The 23,139-nt window shown below is 39.2% G+C and overlaps 1 protein-coding gene across 1 annotated transcript; it reads left to right on the top strand.

The window, feature by feature from the left end:
- The first annotated feature begins 6,330 nt into the window (after positions 1-6,330).
- On the top strand, positions 6,331-21,978 carry zgc:77784 (uncharacterized protein LOC402947 homolog). Its single transcript, XM_039756373.1, has 5 exons — positions 6,331-6,437; positions 8,634-8,755; positions 10,742-11,049; positions 17,669-17,810; positions 21,441-21,978. Exons 2-5 carry the CDS (start codon positions 8,634-8,636, stop codon positions 21,577-21,579), a joined length of 711 nt encoding a protein of 236 aa, XP_039612307.1. The 5' UTR covers positions 6,331-6,437; the 3' UTR covers positions 21,580-21,978.
- The last annotated feature ends 1,161 nt before the right edge of the window (positions 21,979-23,139 follow it).

The raw sequence follows: 23,139 nt of genomic DNA, 5'->3' as shown, positions 1-23,139 counted from the left end.
AATCCTAACCCCACCCTTGTCTGCCCCTGCCTTGTCGAACTCCCTCTCTTCCCCATTCCACATCACACAGCAAGGGAAACTTGCTGGAAAGCGACACACTGACATGCATGCGTGACAAAATATGTATATATTTGTGAGAAGGGAATCAACTTGCAGCAATTCCATTTTAGCCAACGTCAAAATACACCACTTGAGATGTAATAATCTTGTCCCAGAATTTCTTCCACTCCTGGAAAACATTTCCTATGCTTATCTTTTGTTGTTGTGTCTAGCACCACCTGCAATTTTTTCCTGGATTTCTAACACAGTAGCAAATTGTATGCTCTTCAATCTCAATTTCAATTTCTTTCTTCTTTAAAAAAAAATTCACAAGGAGTCAGATCAGGGATATTTTTGCAAAGCAACAACCACATTGTTGGTCAATTATTCTTTGACTGATAATGTGGTGTGTGCGAGTGTGCTTTCATTGTGCAAAATGCAACTTTGCATGCACTGCTGCTCTGGATGTTCTTTTCTGATGCTTTTCAAAAGACACCACAGCTGTTCAATCTAATGTTTTCGATTAAATGTCTTCTCAGAAGTGAAATTGGTCTGTATGATACACATTGTAATAAGTCCATATTTTGTTTTGGAAAAACAGTGATTAGTGCTTGGTGAAAAGTTTGAGGAAGAGTTTGGTTGTCTCTGGCTTCTGTAAATGTTGCTAATAGGAGGGGAGCTAGCTGAGTGGAGAATTTCTTGTAAAATTCTGCAGGGTAGCCATCAGGGCCTGCTGCCTTCCCGCCTTGAAGTGACTTTATAGCATCTAGTAATTCTGATAACGCCAGAGGTTTATCAAGTTCCTCCGCACTAAAAGTGTCTATTTGTGGTATTTGTAATGTATCCAGAAATACATTAGATTACGTATTGCCTTCTTTAAACTCAGTAGTATATAGGGATTTATAGTAGTCTCTGAAAGCGTGCATTATATGATATGATTTTATCTCCATTAGTGTTGGTGATTACTGAGATTGCATTGCGCACTTCTTGCTTGTGAATTTGTTGAGCTAAAAGCTTATTAGCTTTCTCTCCATGTTCATAGTAATGATGTCTGGATTTATAAATTAGTTGTTCAGTTTCTTTAGTTGTCAAGAGGTTTAGTTCTGAATGCAGAGCCTGCCTTTTCCTACGAGTCTCGCTTGGTAGTCTGGCATGTTCTTCATCTATTCTAGTAATTTCGCTTTTTATCTCTGCTACTTTCTTGGTTTCTAATTTATTTCTGTGGGAAAGATATGAGATAATCTGTCCTCTTAAGAATGCCTTAAGAATTTCCCCAGAGTATTCCTGCAGAAATCTCTGAGGATGTATTTGTCTCTAGGAAGAAATTGATTTGTTTGGATATGAATTCTGTACAATTCTCGTCTGCTAATAGAAGCGGGTTGAGACGCCATCTGCAAGGTGAGTGTGTGGGGCTTAGTAACTTTAGCTCCAAGATCAGAGGTGCATGGTCAGAAATAACAATATCATTGTATTTGCAAGCTTTAGACCAATTTCACTTCTGAATAACGGCGTTAAAATACTCTCTAAAATCATAGCTAGAAGGATGGAGAAAGTGCTCCCCTCGGTAATATCACAAGATGAAACTGGATTTATCAGGGGCCGACACTTATCTTCATATCTTCTACGCCTGTTTAATGTAATATACTCACCAACTAAATGAAACACCCCAGAAATATTCTTATCATTGGATGCAGAAAAAGATTTTGACATGATTGAATGGAAATACCTTTTTACTACATTGGAGAAATTTGGGTTTGGCATGAACATTTGTGCATGGATCGAATTACTGTATACCAATCCAGAAGCTTCAGTTTGTATCAACAACATTTATTCAGACTACTTTAAACTAGAACGTGGTACTAGACAAGGATGTCCCTTGTCACTGCTACTGTTTGCAATCGCCATTGAACCACTGGCAATACATTGTCCAAATACTGATCAGATAAAGGGGATTATCAGAGAAGGACTGGAACAGAAAATTTCGTTATATGCAGATGATATGGTCCTGTATATATCAGACCCAGAACATTCTGTGCCTGCAGTCTTAACAGCACTCACAGAATTTCAAAAGATCTCTGGTCTCAGAATTAATTTGAATAAAAAAGTGTACTCTTTCCAGTGAATTCTCAAGCATATGATATTAGATTAGACACCCTACCTTTTATCATTGCAGAACAGTTTAAATACCTAGGGGTAAACATCACAAGTAAACATAAAGCTCTTTATCAACAAAATTTTGCCATCTGCATGGAAAAAATTAAACAAGACTTGCATAGATGGTCAACTCTTCATCTCACACTAGCTGGAAGAATTAACACTGTTAAGATGAAAATTCTTCCTAAGCTCCTTTTTTTATTTCAAAACATTCTAATATACATTAATAAATCATTCTTTAAGCAATTAGATTCAACAATAACCTCATTTATTTGGAACTCAAAACATCCACGCATCCAAAGAGCGACCCTACAAATTCAAAAGGCAGAAGGTGGCATGGCTCTACCTAACTTCCAGTTTTATTACTGGGCAGCAAATATACAAGTGATAAAAACCTGGACACAAATAGAAGAACATACACAGGCTTGGTCCGCAATAGAAGTAAAATCCTGCAGTACTTCTTTATATTCCCTGCTCTGTGCTCCAATAAACACAAGTTATCGGCAATATACTAATAACCCAATTGTGCTTCACTCACTTAGAATATGGAACCAATGTAGAAAGTATTTTAAGATGGAGAAGTTTCTATCTGTGCCACCTCTGCAAGAGAACCACCTCTTTCAACCTTCTCGAACATATGCAGCTTTTAATACCTGAAAAAATTTGGAATTAACTTGATTAGCGATCTTTATATAGACAATGTCTTTGCATCCTATGAACAATTACATTCCAAATTTAACATTCCAGCTACACATTTCTTTCACTATCTTCAAATCAGGAACTTTGTTAAACAGAACCTTCCCGATTTTCTTCATCTTGCACCCTCATCCATGCTGGAAAAAAATATTGCTCAATCTCAAGGACTCAGACACCATCTCTGCAATATATAAAATCATTTTACAGTCCCTCCCTTTCAAAGATCCAAGAGGACACTGGGAAAAGATCTCTCAATTAATATATCAGAAAAGGAGTGGAAAGTAGCAATGCAGAGAATTCACTCGAGCTCCATATGCACAAAGCATACAATTATACAACTCAAAATTATATATCGAGCACATCTGTCTTGTCTAAAACTCTCCAAAATGTTTCCATGGCATGATACAACCTGCGAACGGTGCAATCAAGTTCCAGCCTCACTGGGTCACATGTTTTGGGCCTGCACCAAATTAACATCATTCTGGACCAAAATTTTTAATTACCTTTCAGACAGCCTTGGACTCACAATCCCTCTTAACCCATTAATAGCTGTGTTTGGTGTTCTTCCAGATGGGTTTTAAGTGGAGAAGGACAAACAAACTGTGATTGCATTCATTACACTTTTGGCACGCAGACTTATTTTGCTAAACTGGAAGAACCCAAACTCTCCTCTCTTAAGTCAGTGGGAAACTGATGTGTTCTACTATTTGAAATTGGAAAAAAACAAATTCTCTGTTAGAGGATCTGTACAGATTTTTTTCAAAACATGGCAGGATCTGATCAGTAATATTTTAGAATAAGCTCTTAAAGTACAGAGGAAGCAATTATTTCTGCATTTCTTTTTTCTTCTCCATTCATCTCTATTGGCTTATCAAACTCATCAATTTAGGTATGTTTACAAGCCTCAAGTTTTACCCTGTTGGCCTTGCTCTCTCTCTCAGGGCTGGGGGTCAACTTGTTCTCAGTCCTACTTTTTGTCAAAAATTGATTGATTTGTAAGGAATGATTACAATAAAATTAATTAAAAAAAAATGAACGTCAGTTAGAAATACAAAATGGGAGACATTGTCCTACAGGAGGCAACCTTTGAAAAGGATTTAGGGGTTATATAAAATAAAATATATTATTATTGTTTATGTTGACATGTTTTCATTATCAAAGCAATGTGTAGAAGCGATTGAAAAGGCTACTAAAAGGTTAGGGTGTATTGTTTACACTGTTGAATATAAATCAAAGATGTTATGCTCAGCATAAGTTGAATTAGCATTAATCAAGGTCTGACCTTGCTTCCATGGATGGCCCCACCAGGAGATCATAGCTACTAATAGCATCACTCAAGAGATCATCGATCATCTAAACCACTTCACCATGATAAGACGCTGACTCAGTGGGGGGCCTAGAACACTAAAATAAAATTAGAGACCCACAAACATGAGTTAGAAACCTAAATCTGAAGAAAAATGTTATTTAAGCAGGGAAGTTTTCAAATTAGTTCTGAAAGCAAAAAGAACATGAACAGCTGTCATGCAAATGTTGAGATAAGTAGTTCCCGATAGATCTAAGGATGTTACACCAGGAAGAAAACTTGGTCTGTGAAACCATTAGGAGCCCAGTATCAGAGAACCTAAAAGCACACGGAGGATGATAGTGATAAAGTAAATAAAGATGACATGATGGAGTTAGACTATGTAAAACTTTATCAATAATGAGTGCAAGTTTATATTTGATGCGTGAGGAAACAGGCAGATACTACAAGCAATAAGGGAGAGGATGTGCTCTGTACTCTTGTTATATGTGAGAACTTTAGCAGCTGCATTCTGGCTATAATGTAAGAAAACACAGTGTTTAGTCTGATAGCCAAAAAGCTCCATTTTGGTCTCGACAGACCATTGAACCTTCCGTCAATTGACTTCCAGTAGGTGGCCTCCACCACAAGTCTTCTTCTTGCACGATCAATCAGTTTTTGTGGATGGCAGATTAACAGCTGTGCCATACGTTTGCCACGTCTTAATGATTGATCTAACTGGACTGCAAGGGAAAATTAGTGACTTCAATATCAACTTGTCTCCATCCCACACTTGTGCTTTTTAATCACCTTTGCGCAGAGTTGCTTGGAGTGTTTTGTCTTCATTGCGGAGGTTAGACCCTGACACTGATTTATTACAAGCTGGACCTTCCAGATAAGGAGCATTTATTATACAAACAATTGAAACCTCATGGCTCCAGACAGGCGATCTCCATTAAATTATTTATGTGTCTTCTAAAATCAATTGGCTACATGACCAATGATTTATGTAATTCATACTTAATACTTAAGCAATCAATTATGCTGTGTTTTATGTTTGTAATTAATGATCACCACTTTGCAGAGATCACTTTGACATTTAGGAGTCTTTTTTTCTGATGATCAGTGTCAAAAAAGCCAAATTAAATACAATGTTGTGTAACAATAAAACGTGAAAATTTCCAAGGGAGTGAACACAATTTATAGGCACTGCATATACACATATACAGCATACAAAAAGAAAGAACTGCAAGAACTTCAAATTCTGACTACAACTCTTCCACAAGCTAAGCATCACTAAATGCTATTTGATCACTTTCTCATGATGTCTCCGAGTCAGAATGTGACATTGTAAATAAAATGGAATTGTAAAATGGTAAAAAGACTATTGATTTGGAATAAAATCACACCAGTTTTTGCATTTTGTGCACGTGTGCCCCAGCTGCTGCACAACTGAAGAATATAAATTTCATCAATGCACTTCATCCAGTTCATTCCACGTAATAAATTGCTAGACTGCTATAATTTCTGGCTGAAATCATTGCTTTATGAAGGCAAAGCCTTGTGGCTAGGGGTGGGCACCACAAGAGGAGGCTGTTACTTACTATCACTGCTATTTTTCTTTAATTTAAGTCAAATAAAATTTTAAAAAAATCACAAAAATAAAGGGAAATCCTTGTTCTTCATGTATCGGCCATTGTGAATACGTGAAAATCTGGAAGGACAATTCCAAATTAACTATGGCAAAGCATAATACAGACATTTGTACTAAAACCTCATTGCAGTCGTCACCTTCTCAGTGACCCGATAGGCTGCATTTAATCGGCGCCACCTGTTCCATCTCCAGACCTTGCCGGAGTCCACCTGCTGCCTGTTCCACTGGGGAACGCTCACGTTTCGCCCGTCTCCTCAGCTCTCACAGTTGTGGTATTTGATTGCACAGCACCAGCCTCCAATTAGTGCCCATAAACCCCCTGTAGACTCCTCCGCCTGAAGGCTATATAAGGCCTGGTAGCTTTATCTATAGGAGAAAAGCTGCATCTCCCCTTAGATTTACTTTTTTTTTCTTCACTTGACCCTGGGCACAGCCTCTCAGGATCCAAAGATGGGCAGACAGTGCCTTGGAATGCAGACCCTCCTTTAACGCTGCCCTGACTAAAGACAACGTCCCTCTGGACTTTGGTTTATAAGGGGCGCTAGAGAGAGGCGGCAACCAAGTAACAACGCACGCATCCACGGTGAATGATCTTCTAGTCTCACCAGGGTAAGTTGTTGAAATGATCTCATAGTAATGGAAAAGAAAGGGACATCTAAATGAAGATGATCATTTGCTAAATGAGAATGGCATGTGGGATTTGGTTTGAAAGAATTAAAGTAGAACTGGAGGAGCATTGAGCTGTCATTGAGATCCTACTTGTGAAGCTGAGCGTCTTTGTTAAGCGGACATTGTAAAAGGTTTTTAAAAAGGATTACAACCAGCTAAGCTTTGCTCGGGTTCAAATTGGAGAGCCCTACTATGGAGCTCAGACAGCCTTTGACTGGTATTCTGTATCTCTGGAGGTTAACAAAATTGGTCTTTGACCTCAGTAGGTGCCCAGTTTGGCATATTATAGACACTATAACAGAAAGAAAAACAAACCCTCACTTGTTGTTGGCCATATCATGTGGTGACCTTGTTTCTTAGCCTAGGATTTGTGTCAATTTCTAAGGTAAGATTTGTTACCAGTATTAATATTGGTGGCTTGAAGAAATCAGTGAAGGAGAGTGTGGTGCTGCACCGTAGCAACTCATGTTCATAGGGTTTTGAAACTAGCTCAGGCATGGTGCGTCTGTAAAGTTTACATGTTTGCACTTTGTGTTCACATTTGTCTCGGTGTGTTTATGTATGTTCTTTGGCACCAAGGGGTGCTGCTAACTTTAAATGCGCATCAATGGCTCTGAAGCACAGATTCGGATAACCGATAATATCTCCTCAATAGCTGACACATACTGTATATGAGATGACCAAAAGCCCAAGCAGTGTGCAAAACAGCCCCGAAGTTACATAGCAAATAAGATTATAAGATGCTTTAAAAAATGTATTTATTTTGACCATCTCACAACTTTAATTTTGAAGCTTTTCGGGGATCCAATGGGCTAACTGGTATTCTGCAACTTCGGCTCACCTATCATAGAGTTAATAAATTGATGAAGCTTGAGCAGAGACTGGTTGGTGCCAGGTAATGGACGACTATCACCATCCTACCATGTAACTTCCTAGAAATTGATGTGATCTCCAGGCCAGTCCAATTTGGATTAAACTAGTATGGTATAAGGAGAAATAATTAGATATATAAAGTCTACAAAGTCTTCTTCCTTATTTCTCCATATGGCTGCCAATATAACACCAAGGAACTGCAAAAATGTTTTGGTGTCCTACCTTTTGATGGACACTGACTTTGATTACTCTTTTTATATGGAAAGTTCCAATAGGCTCACTTTCAAGCACTACATCATGCTTTTTTAATAACATTTTTTTTTTCCATTCCAAATAAATTTAGGATTAATTGACGTGTTTTTCTGGAGGCACAGGTCTATTCCATCAGTTGCTTGATACATACATCACCACTGTTGTATTGTAACTAATTTTTACCTTTCTGGGGGCACACATCCAGGATGCAAAAAAAAATAAAACACACACTGTGGACATGGGGCGAACCCACAAACTGCATGCAGAAGTCATTGAGATAAACATGGAAGACAGATCCTGTACCAGTCCGAGTTAAATCAATACAAGCATTTTTAGGGATTGCTACAAGGATTTAAGATTATTGTGCCAACAATGAGAACTGTCCACTTTCTTAAAAGGTGTGATTGCAACGCTGCACACCCTTGACTCTCCTTCGGAATGATGTCGGGAAATCCAATGTTAAAAACACACAAGTATTAGAAAGCTAATCTTGTCACTAAGGCAGCTTGTCTTGTTCCTAAAATGTGTTGTTCAGTGCAAAGTTGATTCCGAAGAGCTAGTTTGCTTGTAGGATTAACCTCCAGGAGTCATGGAAGCTCTGTCGTGTTGTGTTTTCTTGCTTGAGCGGATCAATTTCAAATTGCAGCAGCAGCAGTACTTGTTAATCTGCCTCATTTTCTTTATTTTGATATACAATCATTTAGTTTAGGATGCAAGATGATAAACCGGTTAGTGCTGCTGCTTCACAGATGCAGGGTCCTCCTCTGTTTGAATCTGTTAATAGGTTGCACATCTCTCACTATGCCTGCATGTGTTTTCCCCTGGGTAATGCAGGTTTCCTAACATATGACCAAAGATGTGCATGTTAGGTTGACTGACACCGTGTGAGTGTGGGTGTGCCTGCTATGGAATGGCACCTGTCCAAGGCTGGTTCCTGCCTTGTGCTTTATGCAGACCCCTTGATACCTCAGATTGCATTATGTTATGTCACCAACATCTGTCTTGTTTTAGATGTCGAAAGCTCCACCTGCTAAGAAGGTGGCTCCTCCACCACCCGGATGCACTCTTGATATCAGCGATCCTCAGGTTCAAGAAGCAGCTATCAGAATCCAAGCGTCCTATAGAGGACACAGGTAATGCTATTGGTACAAGCCAAACCTCATTTCACTAACCTTTAATTCAAAGCATGATTAGTGTTAAAATTAAAAAAAATTCAGATCTTTTTTTACCTATTTAACTGCAAGTAGAATTAAATAAATAAAAGTTGCCTCATAACGCCATAGAACCTGGTTCCATAAATGGTCTCCAGTAACTGTCCGCATGGAGGTTTAGCTATGTCCCATGTAAATGTGTTTTCTATAAAGATTCATCTTTCCCATCCATCTCAAGGATGTGCATGTTTGGCTGATTTTCATCCCAAAACTAATAAACGCAATGCCAATTTACCCCACTATCTATATACTTTCAAGGGTGTGTAGGTATTGGCATGATTATGCCTACAGTGGCCCTCCAAGTTCAGTTTGTGTTTTTCTCCAGATGTCAAATAGATAGGATGTGACTCTTGTAAGTGCAGAAATGTAATAAACAGATGAACTTTTAGCAAAATCACTTAAGGAGGTATTGGGAATGTGGTCTGTATGTTCAAAAGAACTAGAACATCTGGTACGTCTGACAAATCAAGTGAAAAAGATTTAAACAGGAATAAACAACCAGTAGCATCACTGAAATACAGATTAAGGTAAGCCCACCTCAAACTAAAAACAAGTCGTAATACAAGGCGCAGATGGGTACAAAATTGGCACAAACCCAGTAAGCAAAGAGTTATGGTCAGCTGAAGTGTTTCAGAATTAGGTGATGTTAAAAGTGGTGTCCCTCTGGGATGAATGCTCTGGTTGCTGCTCTTTTTACTATACTCTATATAAATGATCTGGACAAGAATATAATCAGCACGATGGCTAAGTTTGCAAACTAGGTGGAAGGGCGGACAATGTACAATCAGTTAAATTCTAATAGAAAGACCTGAAAAGCGGAATTGGGCAGATTTATGGAAGTTAAAATTTAAGGTATGGAAAAAATAAGGTATTACACATGGGAAATAGAAATATTAGATTAAAAGTACACTCCACGAGATGTATATACGAGTCATAGTGGACTCAAACCTGTCAGTGGAGAGGAGCAATCACGAAGGCCAAGAGAATGTTATACATCATGATGTGTGGAGAATAAATCAGGTTATGCTTACGTTAGGACTTTTGTTTCTCAGTTACACAGGCCTGGGTGGAATTTATCACATTTCCCATATGTGTTTTTTTGGATTTACTCGGGTTTCCTCCAACACCTCCAAATGCTTTTAATTGAGGGAGGCCTCACCTGGAGGACTGTGAATACTTTTGGCCTCTATATTACAAAAAAGACACCATAGCACTAGAGAAAGTTCACAGTGGAGCAGCCAAGCCTGATTCCAGGACTAGGAGATATAAGCTACTGTACAGATTGAGATTTAAGGAGTTGAATCTTTTCAGTGGAAGCAGACAGGTTATGAGGTTACATGATTTAAATCTTTAGAATTATGAAAGCAATTAGTACAGTGGATCCCAGATGTCACTTTAAAATTAGTTCAACAAGAACATGGAAACTTGTTAAGGGCAGATTTCGCACGAATGTTAGAAAATTTTTCTTTGGGCAAAGAACCACAGACACATGCAATACATTTCAAAATAGTGTGGTGGAGATTAGAACTTTATGGCCTTCCGATCTCCACTTAATGTTATTTAAGATAGTCTAGGAGAATAGGATGGACAAGCTTGTTGTGCTGAATGGCTAGTTTTTGACACAATTGTTTCAATATCCTAATTAATAAACAATAAGGATTTTAGGGACCTTCAGATCTTGACTTTATGCCATTTTGGACAATCTAGGCGAATAGGGTGGACAAGCTTGTTGGGCTTAATTACCTGTTCTCGTCACAATTATTCCAATGTTCTAATTAGTAAACAATAAATGGTTTACAATATTCTGTATCATTTGGTTGAGCATACAAATTAAGGAGTTTGTCATAAGCACAACTTAATATTTCTCTTTTTCTCTTGTTACCCTCTCAACCACAACCCTGTGGACAGATCACGGAAAGAACTTCGGGAAAAGGGTCCACCTCGAATCCTGCAGGAGTTGAAAGATGTAGTCCTGTTGGAGGGTAGTGCAGCTAAGCTTGAGTGTAGAGTCAGCGCCTTCCCTGACCCCTTCATCGTCTGGTCAAAGGATGGTAAAGAACTTAAAGATGGCCCCAAATATCGCTATGTGTTTGAGGACCCTGACATCGTAGCCCTGGTCGTCCGGGATGGAGAGTTATCTGACTTAGGCCAGTACACTGTCTCAGTAAAGAATGCTTTTGGGGAAGCATATGACTCGGCACGTATCATTGTTGAGGGTAAGTGCTGCATGCCACACATGTAACACTGATCAGCTGCTGCTTAAAAATCAAAACAAAAGACTTATTAAGATTTACTAATTTTTGAATGCATGTCTAATAGTTTGATTACGGTGGGTAGCTTGGTAGTTAGCACTTTTGTTTCTAAGCTACATGGGCCTGGGTTGAATTTTTCACATCCCCTATGCTTTCTTTTGGATTTACTCTGGTTTCCTCCAATGCCCCTAAGATGCTCTTAATGGGCGATTGTGCCACCAACTGTTTTTTGTCCAATGTTGTCAGAATGAGCTTGGATTCTACACTGTCCTCTACTGGATTAACTGGGTTCAAAAAGAACTGATCTGATTCTTTTGAACTTATGACCACACTTCTTATTACAACAGAAAGACAAATGCCTAAGCATTTTAAAATCCATAGAGACCTAAAATGGCCGCTTTAAAGAAGTAAACACCACACACCAATGGAGAACTGGGCTTTTAAAGTCTAAACCCTTCTACAATCCATAGACACCTAAACAGGGTGGTCCAGATCCAGATCGTCTGACTGACTTTGATTTATGCAGAGATGATTCCAGTTCAGCACGAAGATGATTCTTCACGTCATTAGTTCGCACACTTCTCGATGGTCCGGGATTTTTCGGGTGATTTCCTATGTAATAAACTTAAGTTCTAGCGTAATGAAAATTGCATAATTGGATCTAGACCACCCTATATTTACCTTCAATATGTTGATACAATAGAGAGTTATGTGGTGCTTAAAAGACTTAGAAAAGAGCTTTTGTTTCATTGCAAAGACACACTATTTTTATAACCATGCACAAGAATTAAAAAAACAGGGAAATAATGTTCATTTCTCGCTGACAGCAAATGCAATGCCAACAAATGATGAACAATGAATGCGCACTCAGCAACCATACCAACATTTAATAAAATCCAATAACCTCCTCTTCATCACAGAAACTCTTAGGAGGTCTTTAGAGCGAGTTTCCAAACCATCCACAGCAAAAGAGAAGCCTGAAGGAGAGTTCAAGAGAAGAAGAGAACAGTAAGGTTCTCTTCTATAGGCCTGATTGTGTTAGAAGTTGAGGGATTGTGAGCAGCTTTTACTTTTTGCCAAAATTCTGCAAAAGTTGCCTTGTCGTAAGCGTTTTGCCTAGCTATGAACTATGCTGCATACTCTTTCCTGGCAAACATGAGAAAACGTTTGCCTCCTTTTCAGAATGCTCTGTACTATCCCATATATTGCTCTAAATGTCTAAGGGAAAAATAGGAAAAATAGTGAAGTAAAGGCAATTACAGTTTGTTTGTCTCCACTTTAAAACCATCTGGGAGTACCCCAGACACAGCTGTTAATGGGTTAGGAAGGATTGTGACACCAAGGCTGTCTGATAGGCATTTAAAGATTTTAGTCCAGAATAATGTTAATTTGTTACATGCCTAAAACATGTGACCTACAGAAGCTGAAGCTTGATTGCAATGTTTGCAGGTTGGATTTTTCCCTGGAAACATTTTGGACAATTTTAAATGAGATAGACGTGCTTGATTTAAAAAACTAAGTTGAATAATTGAATGCTTTGCGCATATGGAGCTAGAGTGAATTCTGAGCCAGACTGATGTGATGTCTGGGTGGCTCAAACTCTTGGGGTATGGGGCTGCCCTTATAGACGGATCTTAGCATGCATATCAGCGGCTGAATGGCATTTTTAGCAGGACTGTCCAACTTAGACCTAACAAATCTTTGTTCTCCCTGATTAGCTCATTCATAAAGAGAAAAATATTATGCCAGTTATCTTTCTCTATGTTTCCTATTTTTCCCAGAGATGTTTAGACCAATATATGGGTAATACAGATATTCTTAGAAGGAGGCAAACCTTTTCCCAGGTTTGCCAGGAAAGAGTATGCAACATAGTTTATAAATCTTTGTCGCTAGGTAAAACACTTACGACAAGGCAACTTTTGGAGAATTTTTGCAAAAAGTAACTGAACTAAAAATCAATCTGTGCTGGATCAGCTGCTCACAATTTAAACACGATCAGGGCTATAAAAGACAGCCTTGTTACTGTTCTGTTCTTCTCTTAAACTCTCCTTCAATGTTTTCCTTTGCTGTATGCTGTAGACCGCCTAAGAGTTCAACAGCTACTGAATTTTATTAAACGTTGGTTTGGTTGCTAAGAGCGTGCACTCATTGTTTATCATTTGTTGGTATTGCACTTGCTATCAGCAATGTCAGGGTAGCTCTGCCCCACAAAGCACAAGGAACATGAGAGAACATCACACAACACATAGAAGTGCAGTATTTATAAATTATATGGTTAAAGAATACATAATGAAACAAAAACATATGTTTACATAAAAAAATGGAAATAATGAAATATGGAAACTACTAAAAATACTAAATTTACCAAAAATAAAAAGAAATCTCACCACAAGACATTCATAGTTCTACATAGGGTTTGGTTATAATTCAACATGACAGTCAGCTGCAAACATTCTCACTACTGGTAGGAATGTGTGGGTGGCCATTAAATTAAAGAGGACAGATTGTTGATTGCACTGCCAAAAGCAGGAATACTTATAAGAGTATACAAATGTGCAGTACATACTGCTGGTCTTGTGCTCATTCAGCAGCAGGTAAGTGCAAAAGGACATGCTGATTATAAGACTACCTGCTAACTTCTAAAGAAAGTAGAATCCAAAGGGTGCAAGAAGCAGTGAAACACACTCTGATTTGGCAGAGGTGGTCAAGGCGTGACTCTGACGTGGTCTGAGTAACCTCTGCTTCGGCAGATATGCTAAGAAATTAGGACAATTTGGGACAACACCAGCAACCAACTCATAAGTCACCTAAAACAAAGGAAATCATACTATAAACAGGTTTTAAAAAAAATGTTGCATTGCACATAAGAAGTTATGTTTGCATTAAATGGAGTGCTGTAAGTTTAATTAAAAAAAAAAGATTTTTTTTAAAAAGCAGCAAAGAGGAGCCTGTTATGAGTAATATACTAAAGTGCTAAAAAATAGTCATCACTCAAAACAAAAGTACAATTCTAAACTAGTAAAGTCTTTCTTGCTAAGCTTTTATTTGCAGGTCTTCACAATAAGGATCTTAAAATTCAGACATTCAATCGATACAAGGAGCATTCTTTTATATAATTGCAACCATGACTTTATGGATCATATGATCACGTGTCTAGCAACCATGCCGTATCATAACAATTAGGTGCAAAATAAGACCAACAAGTAGCAGACCACTAATTACTGTGTTATTCAGACAAATATTTACAACAAAGTAGTAAGCATACTGTAGAAAGGCCACCAACTAAACCAAATAAAGATACGCTACTTACCCCAACAACACACAATATACACACATTATAAATGCAGTCCCGGAAAAGGCTATAAACAGAAAATGAGAATGAAAAGTTCTAGAGTCGGCACTTTTACTGAGTACAGAGAAGATGGTGACCAGATAACGACTAGCTTTCTCAAAACTACAAACCAAAAAGAAATTTGGCTCTACTAGAATCTTGGTATCTCAACCATAGCATAGTCAATTAGCAAATAACAGACGCACACCTGGTGGTTTGTTCCTTGGTCAATCCTATTCAGTCTCCAAAGTGTTAACTGGAGGACACTGACAAGTTATATTCCCTGGACAAAGAATCTCATTTGTTCTAAACCAGGGGTCTCCAACCTTTTTTCCCCTGACAGCTACTTTTATAAAATGAAAATGGCCGAGAGCTATTCATGTTTTCTAACGTTTATTCTCATAGCTTATTTCAACCCAAACAAACTGAATAAGCTTGTTTTGCCTGAACATTTACAAAATGCTGGTGTCCACAACTCAAATTTTGCATTAAAACATCACAAAAAATATTTAGTTCACCTGCAAGTGCATTTGGTATGTCTGTATGCATTTTCTCCCACTATTGAATTACTTCACAAGAATATTCACATGTCCAGTTGCATGTGTGATGTGTTTTTTAGTTAGTCAGATGACTGGCACTGCATGGAGTCAACAAGAGAGGTGTATGGCGGAGTGTAGTCACTTAGGTTCACTCTTATGGAGTCATTAAAATGTTTATCTGTCAGTCTTGTTCTGAATTTTGATTTCATGACTTTGTCAGAAAAGGCAGACTCACAGAGGTATTTTCAGAGCTAAGTTATCTGGCTCTACTAAGCTCCAGAAATACTGAGACTTTAACTGCACATTATTGTGAAGGTTTACAACCTCAAATTCCATTTCTACAGCATCAACGCGAAAACGTTCAGCCATCTGTCCTAGAATCTCACTTATGTCCACATCCAATGAAGGGCCTGGCCATAAATGTCACACATGGTTCAAGTTTCTCAAAGTCACTGAATCTGCATGCAAACTCCTGTCCAAGCCTTGACAAGAGGTCACAATACTTGAAAACATTTACAATGCTGACGGAACCTGTGTGACTTTCCAACATCTTTGAGACAGAGGGGAAGTTCTGAAACCTTTTGTTTTTCACTTACTAGGTGTACAATGACAGTTTTGCACTGAATGCCTTAACAGCACTGATCATATCAGATTTTTTTTTATCTTTGCCTTGTAACTGTAGGTTCAGGTTATTAATTTTCTCAGTTGCATATGTCAGGACACCAAGATCAAGTAGCCACTCTGCATCAGATAATAGGGTGGCATCTTCCTCCCTCCTTTCCATAAAAGCCTTGATTTCATCCAGCAAGGAAAGAAAGCACTTCAGTATCTCACCCCCGACTTAGCCATCTGACTCCAGTGTGGAGGAGGAGATTCCCCTACTCCACAGAGCATTCCTCCAGGAACAACTTGAAGCTCCGGTGTTGCTTTGCATTTGCTCGAATGGAGTTGATGATCTTAACAGGCTCCACAACATGGTCAAATTCCATAACTTTTGTGCATAATAGCCTGTCGGTGAATGATGCAATACAGAAACTTATTAAAGTCCAGGTCCACTTTGCAGTGCGCAATAAATCCTGAGTACCTGTCATAGCAGGTGCTCCGTCAGTTGTCACAGATTCCAGCTTTTCAACAGGGATCTTTTTTTCTACAAAGTAGTCCTTCACTGCATTGTAAATATCAACTTCTCTGCTTGTAGTTTTCAGTGGAAGTAAGGTCAAAAACTCTTCTTTGGTGGAAAAGTCACCAAACACAATCTGAATGAAACCAGCCAGGAGGGCTGTATCATTTGAGTCGACAGACTCATCACACTGAGTTGAAAACGATTTTCACCTCTGCATGTCCGATTCCAGCTGTTTTACCACATCCGCCTACAACGCAGACACTCTCCTTGCCATGGTATTTGCACCAAGTTGTACATTGGCAACAGCAGACAAAATTTCTGTCATAATTTTATGGTCCCTGAATAACGTTTCAGCCACCGCGGTCATAGCCTCCTTTACAGTCCCGCCATCTGTGAAGGGCTTTTGCACTTTGTTAATATGTGTGCCACTTTCAACAAGGCCTCTGTCGCCTCATCGGCCTTCTTCGTAGGTTTGGTGAACAGAGACTGTTGTCTTTGAAGCATTGTTTATCTTCGCTTTCGTAGACTGCTACCCGCAGGAAAGTCCCGTGAAATGTTGCGGTGGAGCTTGAAGAAATGGCGCTCCATGTTACATCTTTTACCGACTGACACACTTGCACCACAGATCAGACACACACACTTATCATTTACATTTGTGAAACAAAACTCTGTTTCCCACTCTTCATGAAAATAGTTTGTTTTTAGCCTCTTATTGGTTTGGGTACATGCTGAGGCCATGGTTTCTGTCCATCTCACATCACCACTGACTCATCAAGCTTGACAGCAGCACAACTATTTGATTGACAACTAATTGGCAAATAATCATTTTGTGTAAGAAGGGGATGGGGCACCTATGAAATTAATTGGATACACATGTAAGTTGGTTTGCCGAGTGACTAATCAAGTTTTCAAATTTATGTAGGATTCATTAGCCCTTTGGCGAGCTACTTGGAAAGGGGTTGCGAGCTACCGGTACCTCGCGAGCGATGTATTGGAGACCCCTGCTCTAAACATGGATGTTAGTTCTGCATGCCATTACTCCATGTGTGGAATGTAAAATTCAGTCCATTATCATCCTTCAAGTCTTTATAATAGCTACATCCGTGAGAAAAAAGGAACTCCCATCAAAAGTCCATCACCCCCTACTGTGTGTGATTGTACTTAAAGGCACGGGTTCATTTTAAATAACAAAGAAGACTGCACAATCAGAAAAAATGGCAACTAGGCATTAAATAGACACACAATCAGAAAATCACAGCATGGTGAGTCTACAGTAGATGCAGTGGCTGGTGGGGGGTTCTGGCACTGCCTTTATTAGCATGCTCACTTGACTGTGTATTAGAAATCTTTGCACAATCTCTTCAAAATTAGAGTTTTTTGTATATACTGATAAGGTAGGTAAAGAATGCATAATTATTACTGACAGACTTATAGCTTGGCTTGCTGCATCAGTAAAAAAAGGCATGTTAGGAATAAAGATACATTTTACACACTAAATCTGCTTAACTGCCAGTTGTATTAAATTACCTCTGATCCTGAATGCCCCAAATATCAAACACTACAAATTACTTTTTTTTTCTCTCTCTCTAGTTCCTGCAAAAATTGAAAAGGGCCCAGACAGCGTAAAGGCAAAGAAAGGATCTACAGTGACTTTGAAAGCTGTTATTAGTGGAGAGCCAGCTCCTGATGTAGGTTGGGTCAAGAATGGAGAAGACATTGAGGAAGATGACAGGTAAACATATCTGTTTTCATAATGTAGTCCAATTCTTGCTGAACCCTGTGAGATCTTAGCAAAATACAGAGCAATGCTAAATTACCAAATGCCACTGTAAATAACACAATTTAAGATGGATGACTAAGCTGGATGGTGGTAGTGATTACACATGGTGGTGGACCAGCATCCCACCAAGGGTTGTTTCCTGTCTTGAGTCAGGAGCTGCCAGGAAGGGCTTTGGCTTTCAGCGATCCAGCAATGGAAGAAGTGGAACACGTAAGACTTGCACTGGCTGAAGACAGTTCTCCTAAATCTTTATAATAAGAGGCCCATGTTAACGCTACGCTTATTTCTAAATCACGCAACTTTGTAAATTATACAATTCCCGACAAAACAAAAATGTATTACTATTATTATTCAGTAAAAAAGGCTGACACTTTTAGTTATATTAATTTTGAAAGGACTGAATTCTTGAACACAGATACTTTCAGAATATACAGTATTGTAACAACAACAATTTCTTTGCTTGGAAATAATTATTAAATACAAATATAATAAAATCTATCCATCCATCCACCAGCCAACCCGCTATATCCTAACTACAGGGTCTCGGGGGACTGCTGGAGCCAATCCCAGCCAACACAGGGCGCAAGGCAGGAAACAAACTCCGGGCAGGCCGCCAGTCCAGCACAGGGCACACACGCCCACACACCAAGCACACGCTAGGGGCAATTCAGAATCGCCAATGCACCTAACCTGCATGTCTTTGGACTGTGGGAGGAAACCGGAGAACCCAAAGGAAACCCACGCAGAAGAACTTGCAAACCCCACACAGCGAGGACCTGGGAAGCGAGCCCCGGTCTATAATAAAATCTACTAGATTTAATTTCTTAATTTTACTCTTCAGCTAATTCAGACAGCTAAGTCTTAAATTAACTTACAATGATGCAGAGACAGTCCAAATGGCTGCTGAACATTTCTTAGGACACTTGTTGTATAGAATTTAACTAAAGCAGGTGTCCACACATTGTTTGGACCTTTTTCTATTAGAGGCTAACCATTGCCATCTTATGGGTCCAGCATCCTGGGTTTGAGTCCACTGCCTGGTCACTGTCTCTGTGGAATTTGTATGTTCTCCCCATGTCTGTGTGGCTTTTTCTCTAAGATGTGCGTGCCAGTTTAATTGGTGATGATGGTGTGAAATGTGATTGAGTGCTAAGAAGGACTGAGTGTTTCCTACTTTGTACCTGAAGCTGCCAGGATAGGCTCTTGTCTCCAGTTACCCTGATTTGGGTCACGGGGGTTGACAGAGACAGAAGTTCGGATGGAATGCCATTCTTCACAGGATCCACTCACATTCATAAACATCAGTTTTAGTTTTTAAAATCCAACTGTGAAGCAGAGCTGGTCAATCCATTAGGCAACACAGGTAACCACCTTGGGTGCCATTTATAAAAGTTAAAGGGCGTGCGCTTCAGACATTGAGGGGGACCCGCCCCCAACATCCCCTAATAATACCGACTACTTGCTATGGACAATGAAGGGGAACGTCCATCAGCCACACCTAGGGTTCTAAATGGGCTTCAACTGGCACTGATTTTAAGTCATATTAATATGATTAAACATTGGCCAAAGTACATTATGACAATAAAACCAAGTATCAGGTTAATAAACAAATAGAACATGATGAATTATAATGAAAGAAGGAAAAAGGAAAATAAAACCAACACAAACCAAATGTACGATTCTAAACGTGAGCATACGATTAGAGCAGTACTTCTTCAATTTTTTTTTCTCATGACCCCAGTTTGCATTTTTGTGTCTTTGAGACCCAGAATCACCCCCAACAGTCATCCCGAGAGTATGTGCCCCTTGGAAAACTGCCGACACAGGTAGCATTAAACTGCCCGCAGTGATCCATCAAAGCATATACAACTAATTCCCATTGAATACTGTTGAGAATCACAACTCTGTGCGACCCAAATTCAGACATACAACAATGTTTAAAATAGCCAATTAATATGACCTAAAAGCAAGCAAATAAAAATGTTTTTAAATGGAATGAAGGACAAGCCTAGGACCCTCTTACAGCAAGTACATGGCCACCCCAAAGAATGAATTGTGTGTGCAGAACATAAAGTAAGAAAGTAATAATTGATCAGAAGAACTGAGAAACCTGGAAAATGAGTAAAGGAAGAGGAGATGAGCAAAATGAGATGAAGTTGACACATGTAAAGCCCCATCAAACAATAAAATAAAATCACTGGGAGCCAGTGGAGAGAAGAAAACATAGGTGAAATGTGATCTGTTTTTTGTTTGGTGCCAGTCAAGACTATGGCAACATTTTGTTCCTGTAGGTGAGACAGAGATGAATGGCAAACGGCAACATAAAAGAAATTAAAGTAGTTTAAATTGGACAGAGCAAAGTTATGAATAATCTTTTGTAAATCATTAAATATCACTCTGCCTCGCAGTAAGGAGACTTGGGTTCGCTTCCCGGGTCCTCCCTACATGGAGTTTGCATGTTCTTAACATTTCTGTGGGGGATTCTTCAGGGTGCTCCGGTTTCCTCCCACATTTCAAAGACATGCAGGTTAGGTGCATTGGCGATCCTAAATTCTCCCTAGTGTGTGCGTCATGCGGTGGGCTGGTGCCCTGTGTTGGCTGGGATTGGCTCCAGTAGACCCCCATGACCCTGTGTTAGGATATAGCAGGTTGGATAATGACTGACTGACTGCTTAAATATCACTCTACATACCTTGACAATTGGGCATGAGATAATCCATCTAATATAATGTAATCTTACCTTAACCTATTCATTACTTTTGTATACAAGTAATTCAAGTTAATTTAAAAACAACAATAATTCATGTAGGAGGCAAACACATTCACATTATAATCCGCTGGTTACTGCGTTTATGCTGTGTTTATGCAAAGGTGCTAATTGAGCTGAAAATGGTGAGAGCACAGAGAGTGTATCAAAATGATGAATGAATTGAGAATCCTGTACATAAAGAACAACATGCCAGCTCTACATGAGAGTTTACCCATTAGTACCATGTCCACTCAGGCTTCCTCCCACATCCCAATGACTGGCACAGTATGTGCATATCTGGGGGCACCTGTCATTGGGACTAGTGTCACTTCTGAGACTGCTTCCTGGTTTGCTCTGAGAAAGGTGACCAGTGAACCTGTACTGGATACAGTGGCTTCAGAATTAGATGGAAGTGTTATGAAATTGTGCTTCGGCTCAGTCAAAGTACTGCTGTGATGAATGAGAGTTTTTGAATTTGTTGTGATATGTGAAAAATGTAGGCATACACACAAACAAAAGGGTAAAAAGTATACATGTAGTATCAATTATTAGTTCCACCTCATCCAGCGCAGGGCTGCAGAAGTCACAGCAGTACAAACTACAAAGTAGGAACATGGACAGGGTGCCAGTTTATCGCAGGACATGTGCATATCCTGTCCCAAGTGCCTCCAGGTGGTTCATAGCTTAGTGTGACATTTTACTCCATAGTGCTATGGGTTATTTGGTGATGTTTTGGCTTCCAGCAAGCATATTGCAATTGCTTTGGAATCCTCATTGTCTAGGTGAGCAACAATGAGCACTTTCATTGTTTATTTTTTCTTGTCATTCTGCAGAGTATTTTACGACATTGATGATACTTCAACCACCCTGACCATCAAGAATGTGCAGGCATCAGATGCTGGAAAGTACGAGATCTTTGTGGAGAACAATCTCGGTGTGGATCAGTCCTTTGCCCGTGTGGACATCATGTGAGGCCCTCCTGTCCTGTCACACACTGCCTTTATATTTGTCTAGTCTCTTCATAAGCTGCTGCTGCCAACCCCTTTACTATTGTTTGTAAGCCTCTGTGAGTTAGTAAAGAAGGACATAAGCACAATTCAGATAAGATACAGTAGACCTTGCAGCAAAATGCAGTCCCTCCAATAGGATATATACAGCCACCAGCCAACTACAATTCCCATCCCGGCTGTGGGTAAACTTGAGTTTCTTTTGGGTTGACATACACCAGCTTTGGAGTATACGGTCAAAATGGCACCCGGCACGCAATCCAATGAAATAACTTGAACAATCTGATTTAGTTCAGCTGGAAAGCTCTCTGTCTGTCACTCAGTTGTTTTAACTTTTATTAAAATAAAATCATACTCTTTCTCAGTTTCTTTCCTGTTAATTGTCTGAACTTTTTTAGCAACCATGCCATCTGTTTGATATCCAATTCATCTTGAGTGAGCAATGCAGGGGGAAACTCAGTTTGGTAGCTTCTACCAGTCTTTTTTAAAGGACACTCCAGAAAGAGGTCAATTTAAAACTGCTCAAGCAGTGTGTGATACAACATTACTTTTATTCACTTGTCTATTTTAAGCCTACATACTCCAATATGGAATTCCATTGTTACAGCTTTAGAAGGAAGGCAAAAAAACAATCCTGGGTACAATGCCAGTCCATTGCCAGGCCAAGGTAGTCTGAAAAAAATGCTGCAGACCCATAACACCACAAATTTGGACCAAGTGAGAAACTGGGTGGCACAGTGGTTAGTGCTTATGAATCAACTGCCCTGGGATTAAATCCTGTTTCTGTGCTGTCATCTAGATAGAGTTTGAACATTCATCTCTCTGTGTCCCTACAGACACAGATTAGCTGGTAATTCACAACTGGTCTAATTTGAATGTGGGTGTGTGCAAGAGCTGCTGAGATAGGCTCCTGTCCCCCATGACCATGAATTGATAAAAAAAAAAGGTTAGAAAATGTCATGTTATTGTCTCATGTTTCTGAAAGCCTTTCAACAAGACAAAATGAAGGCTTGGGTGAGTTCAGTACTCAGATCTCCTGCCAGATCCCAAAGACATTCACTTGAGGGCCCAGAATGAGTGTGTTTGGCTACATCCGTAAATACAGGGCTTGTAAAAGGAACTCACCCCTTTAGAGGTTATTCACTTTTTATCATTATACAATATTGAATCATAGTGGCTTTAATTTAGCTTTTTTGGCACAGATCACCAAAAAAAAGACTCTAATGTCAACATGAAAATAGGTCTTTGCAAAGCCATCTAATTAATTCAAATCTAAAAAAACATTAAATAATTGATCACATAACTACTGACACCCATTTGTCACACCTAAATCATCACTAGTGCTGATAACTAATTTTAGAAGTCACATGCTTAGTTCAATAGAAATGATCTGTCTGGGGTTTAAGTTGACTGTAGTCTAAATGCAACTTATCTAAAAGTGTCAATTTATAATAAGTCAGTATCATGGCCTAATCTACACAACGAAGACAAAGAACACTCCAAGCAACTCTGTAAAAAGGTGATT

The sequence above is a fragment of the Polypterus senegalus genome, chromosome 6, assembly GCF_016835505.1.
Source record: "Polypterus senegalus isolate Bchr_013 chromosome 6, ASM1683550v1, whole genome shotgun sequence".
In the NCBI taxonomy this organism is placed as follows: domain Eukaryota; kingdom Metazoa; phylum Chordata; class Cladistia; order Polypteriformes; family Polypteridae; genus Polypterus; species Polypterus senegalus.
The sequence above is the reverse complement of the archived record's forward strand: the minus strand, read 5'-3'. Positions and strand labels throughout refer to the sequence as shown.

Excerpts from the sequence above, each read along its gene's own strand:
- zgc:77784 (XM_039756373.1), top strand. The coding sequence starts at position 8,634 with ATGTCGAAAGCTCCACCTGCTAAGAAGGTGGCTCCTCCACCACCCGGA. Across the intron at positions 11,050-17,668 it reads GGCACGTATCATTGTTGAGG|TTCCTGCAAAAATTGAAAAG; the intron begins GTAAGTGCTGCA and ends CTCTCTCTCTAG. Across the intron at positions 17,811-21,440 it reads GACATTGAGGAAGATGACAG|AGTATTTTACGACATTGATG; the intron begins GTAAACATATCT and ends GTCATTCTGCAG.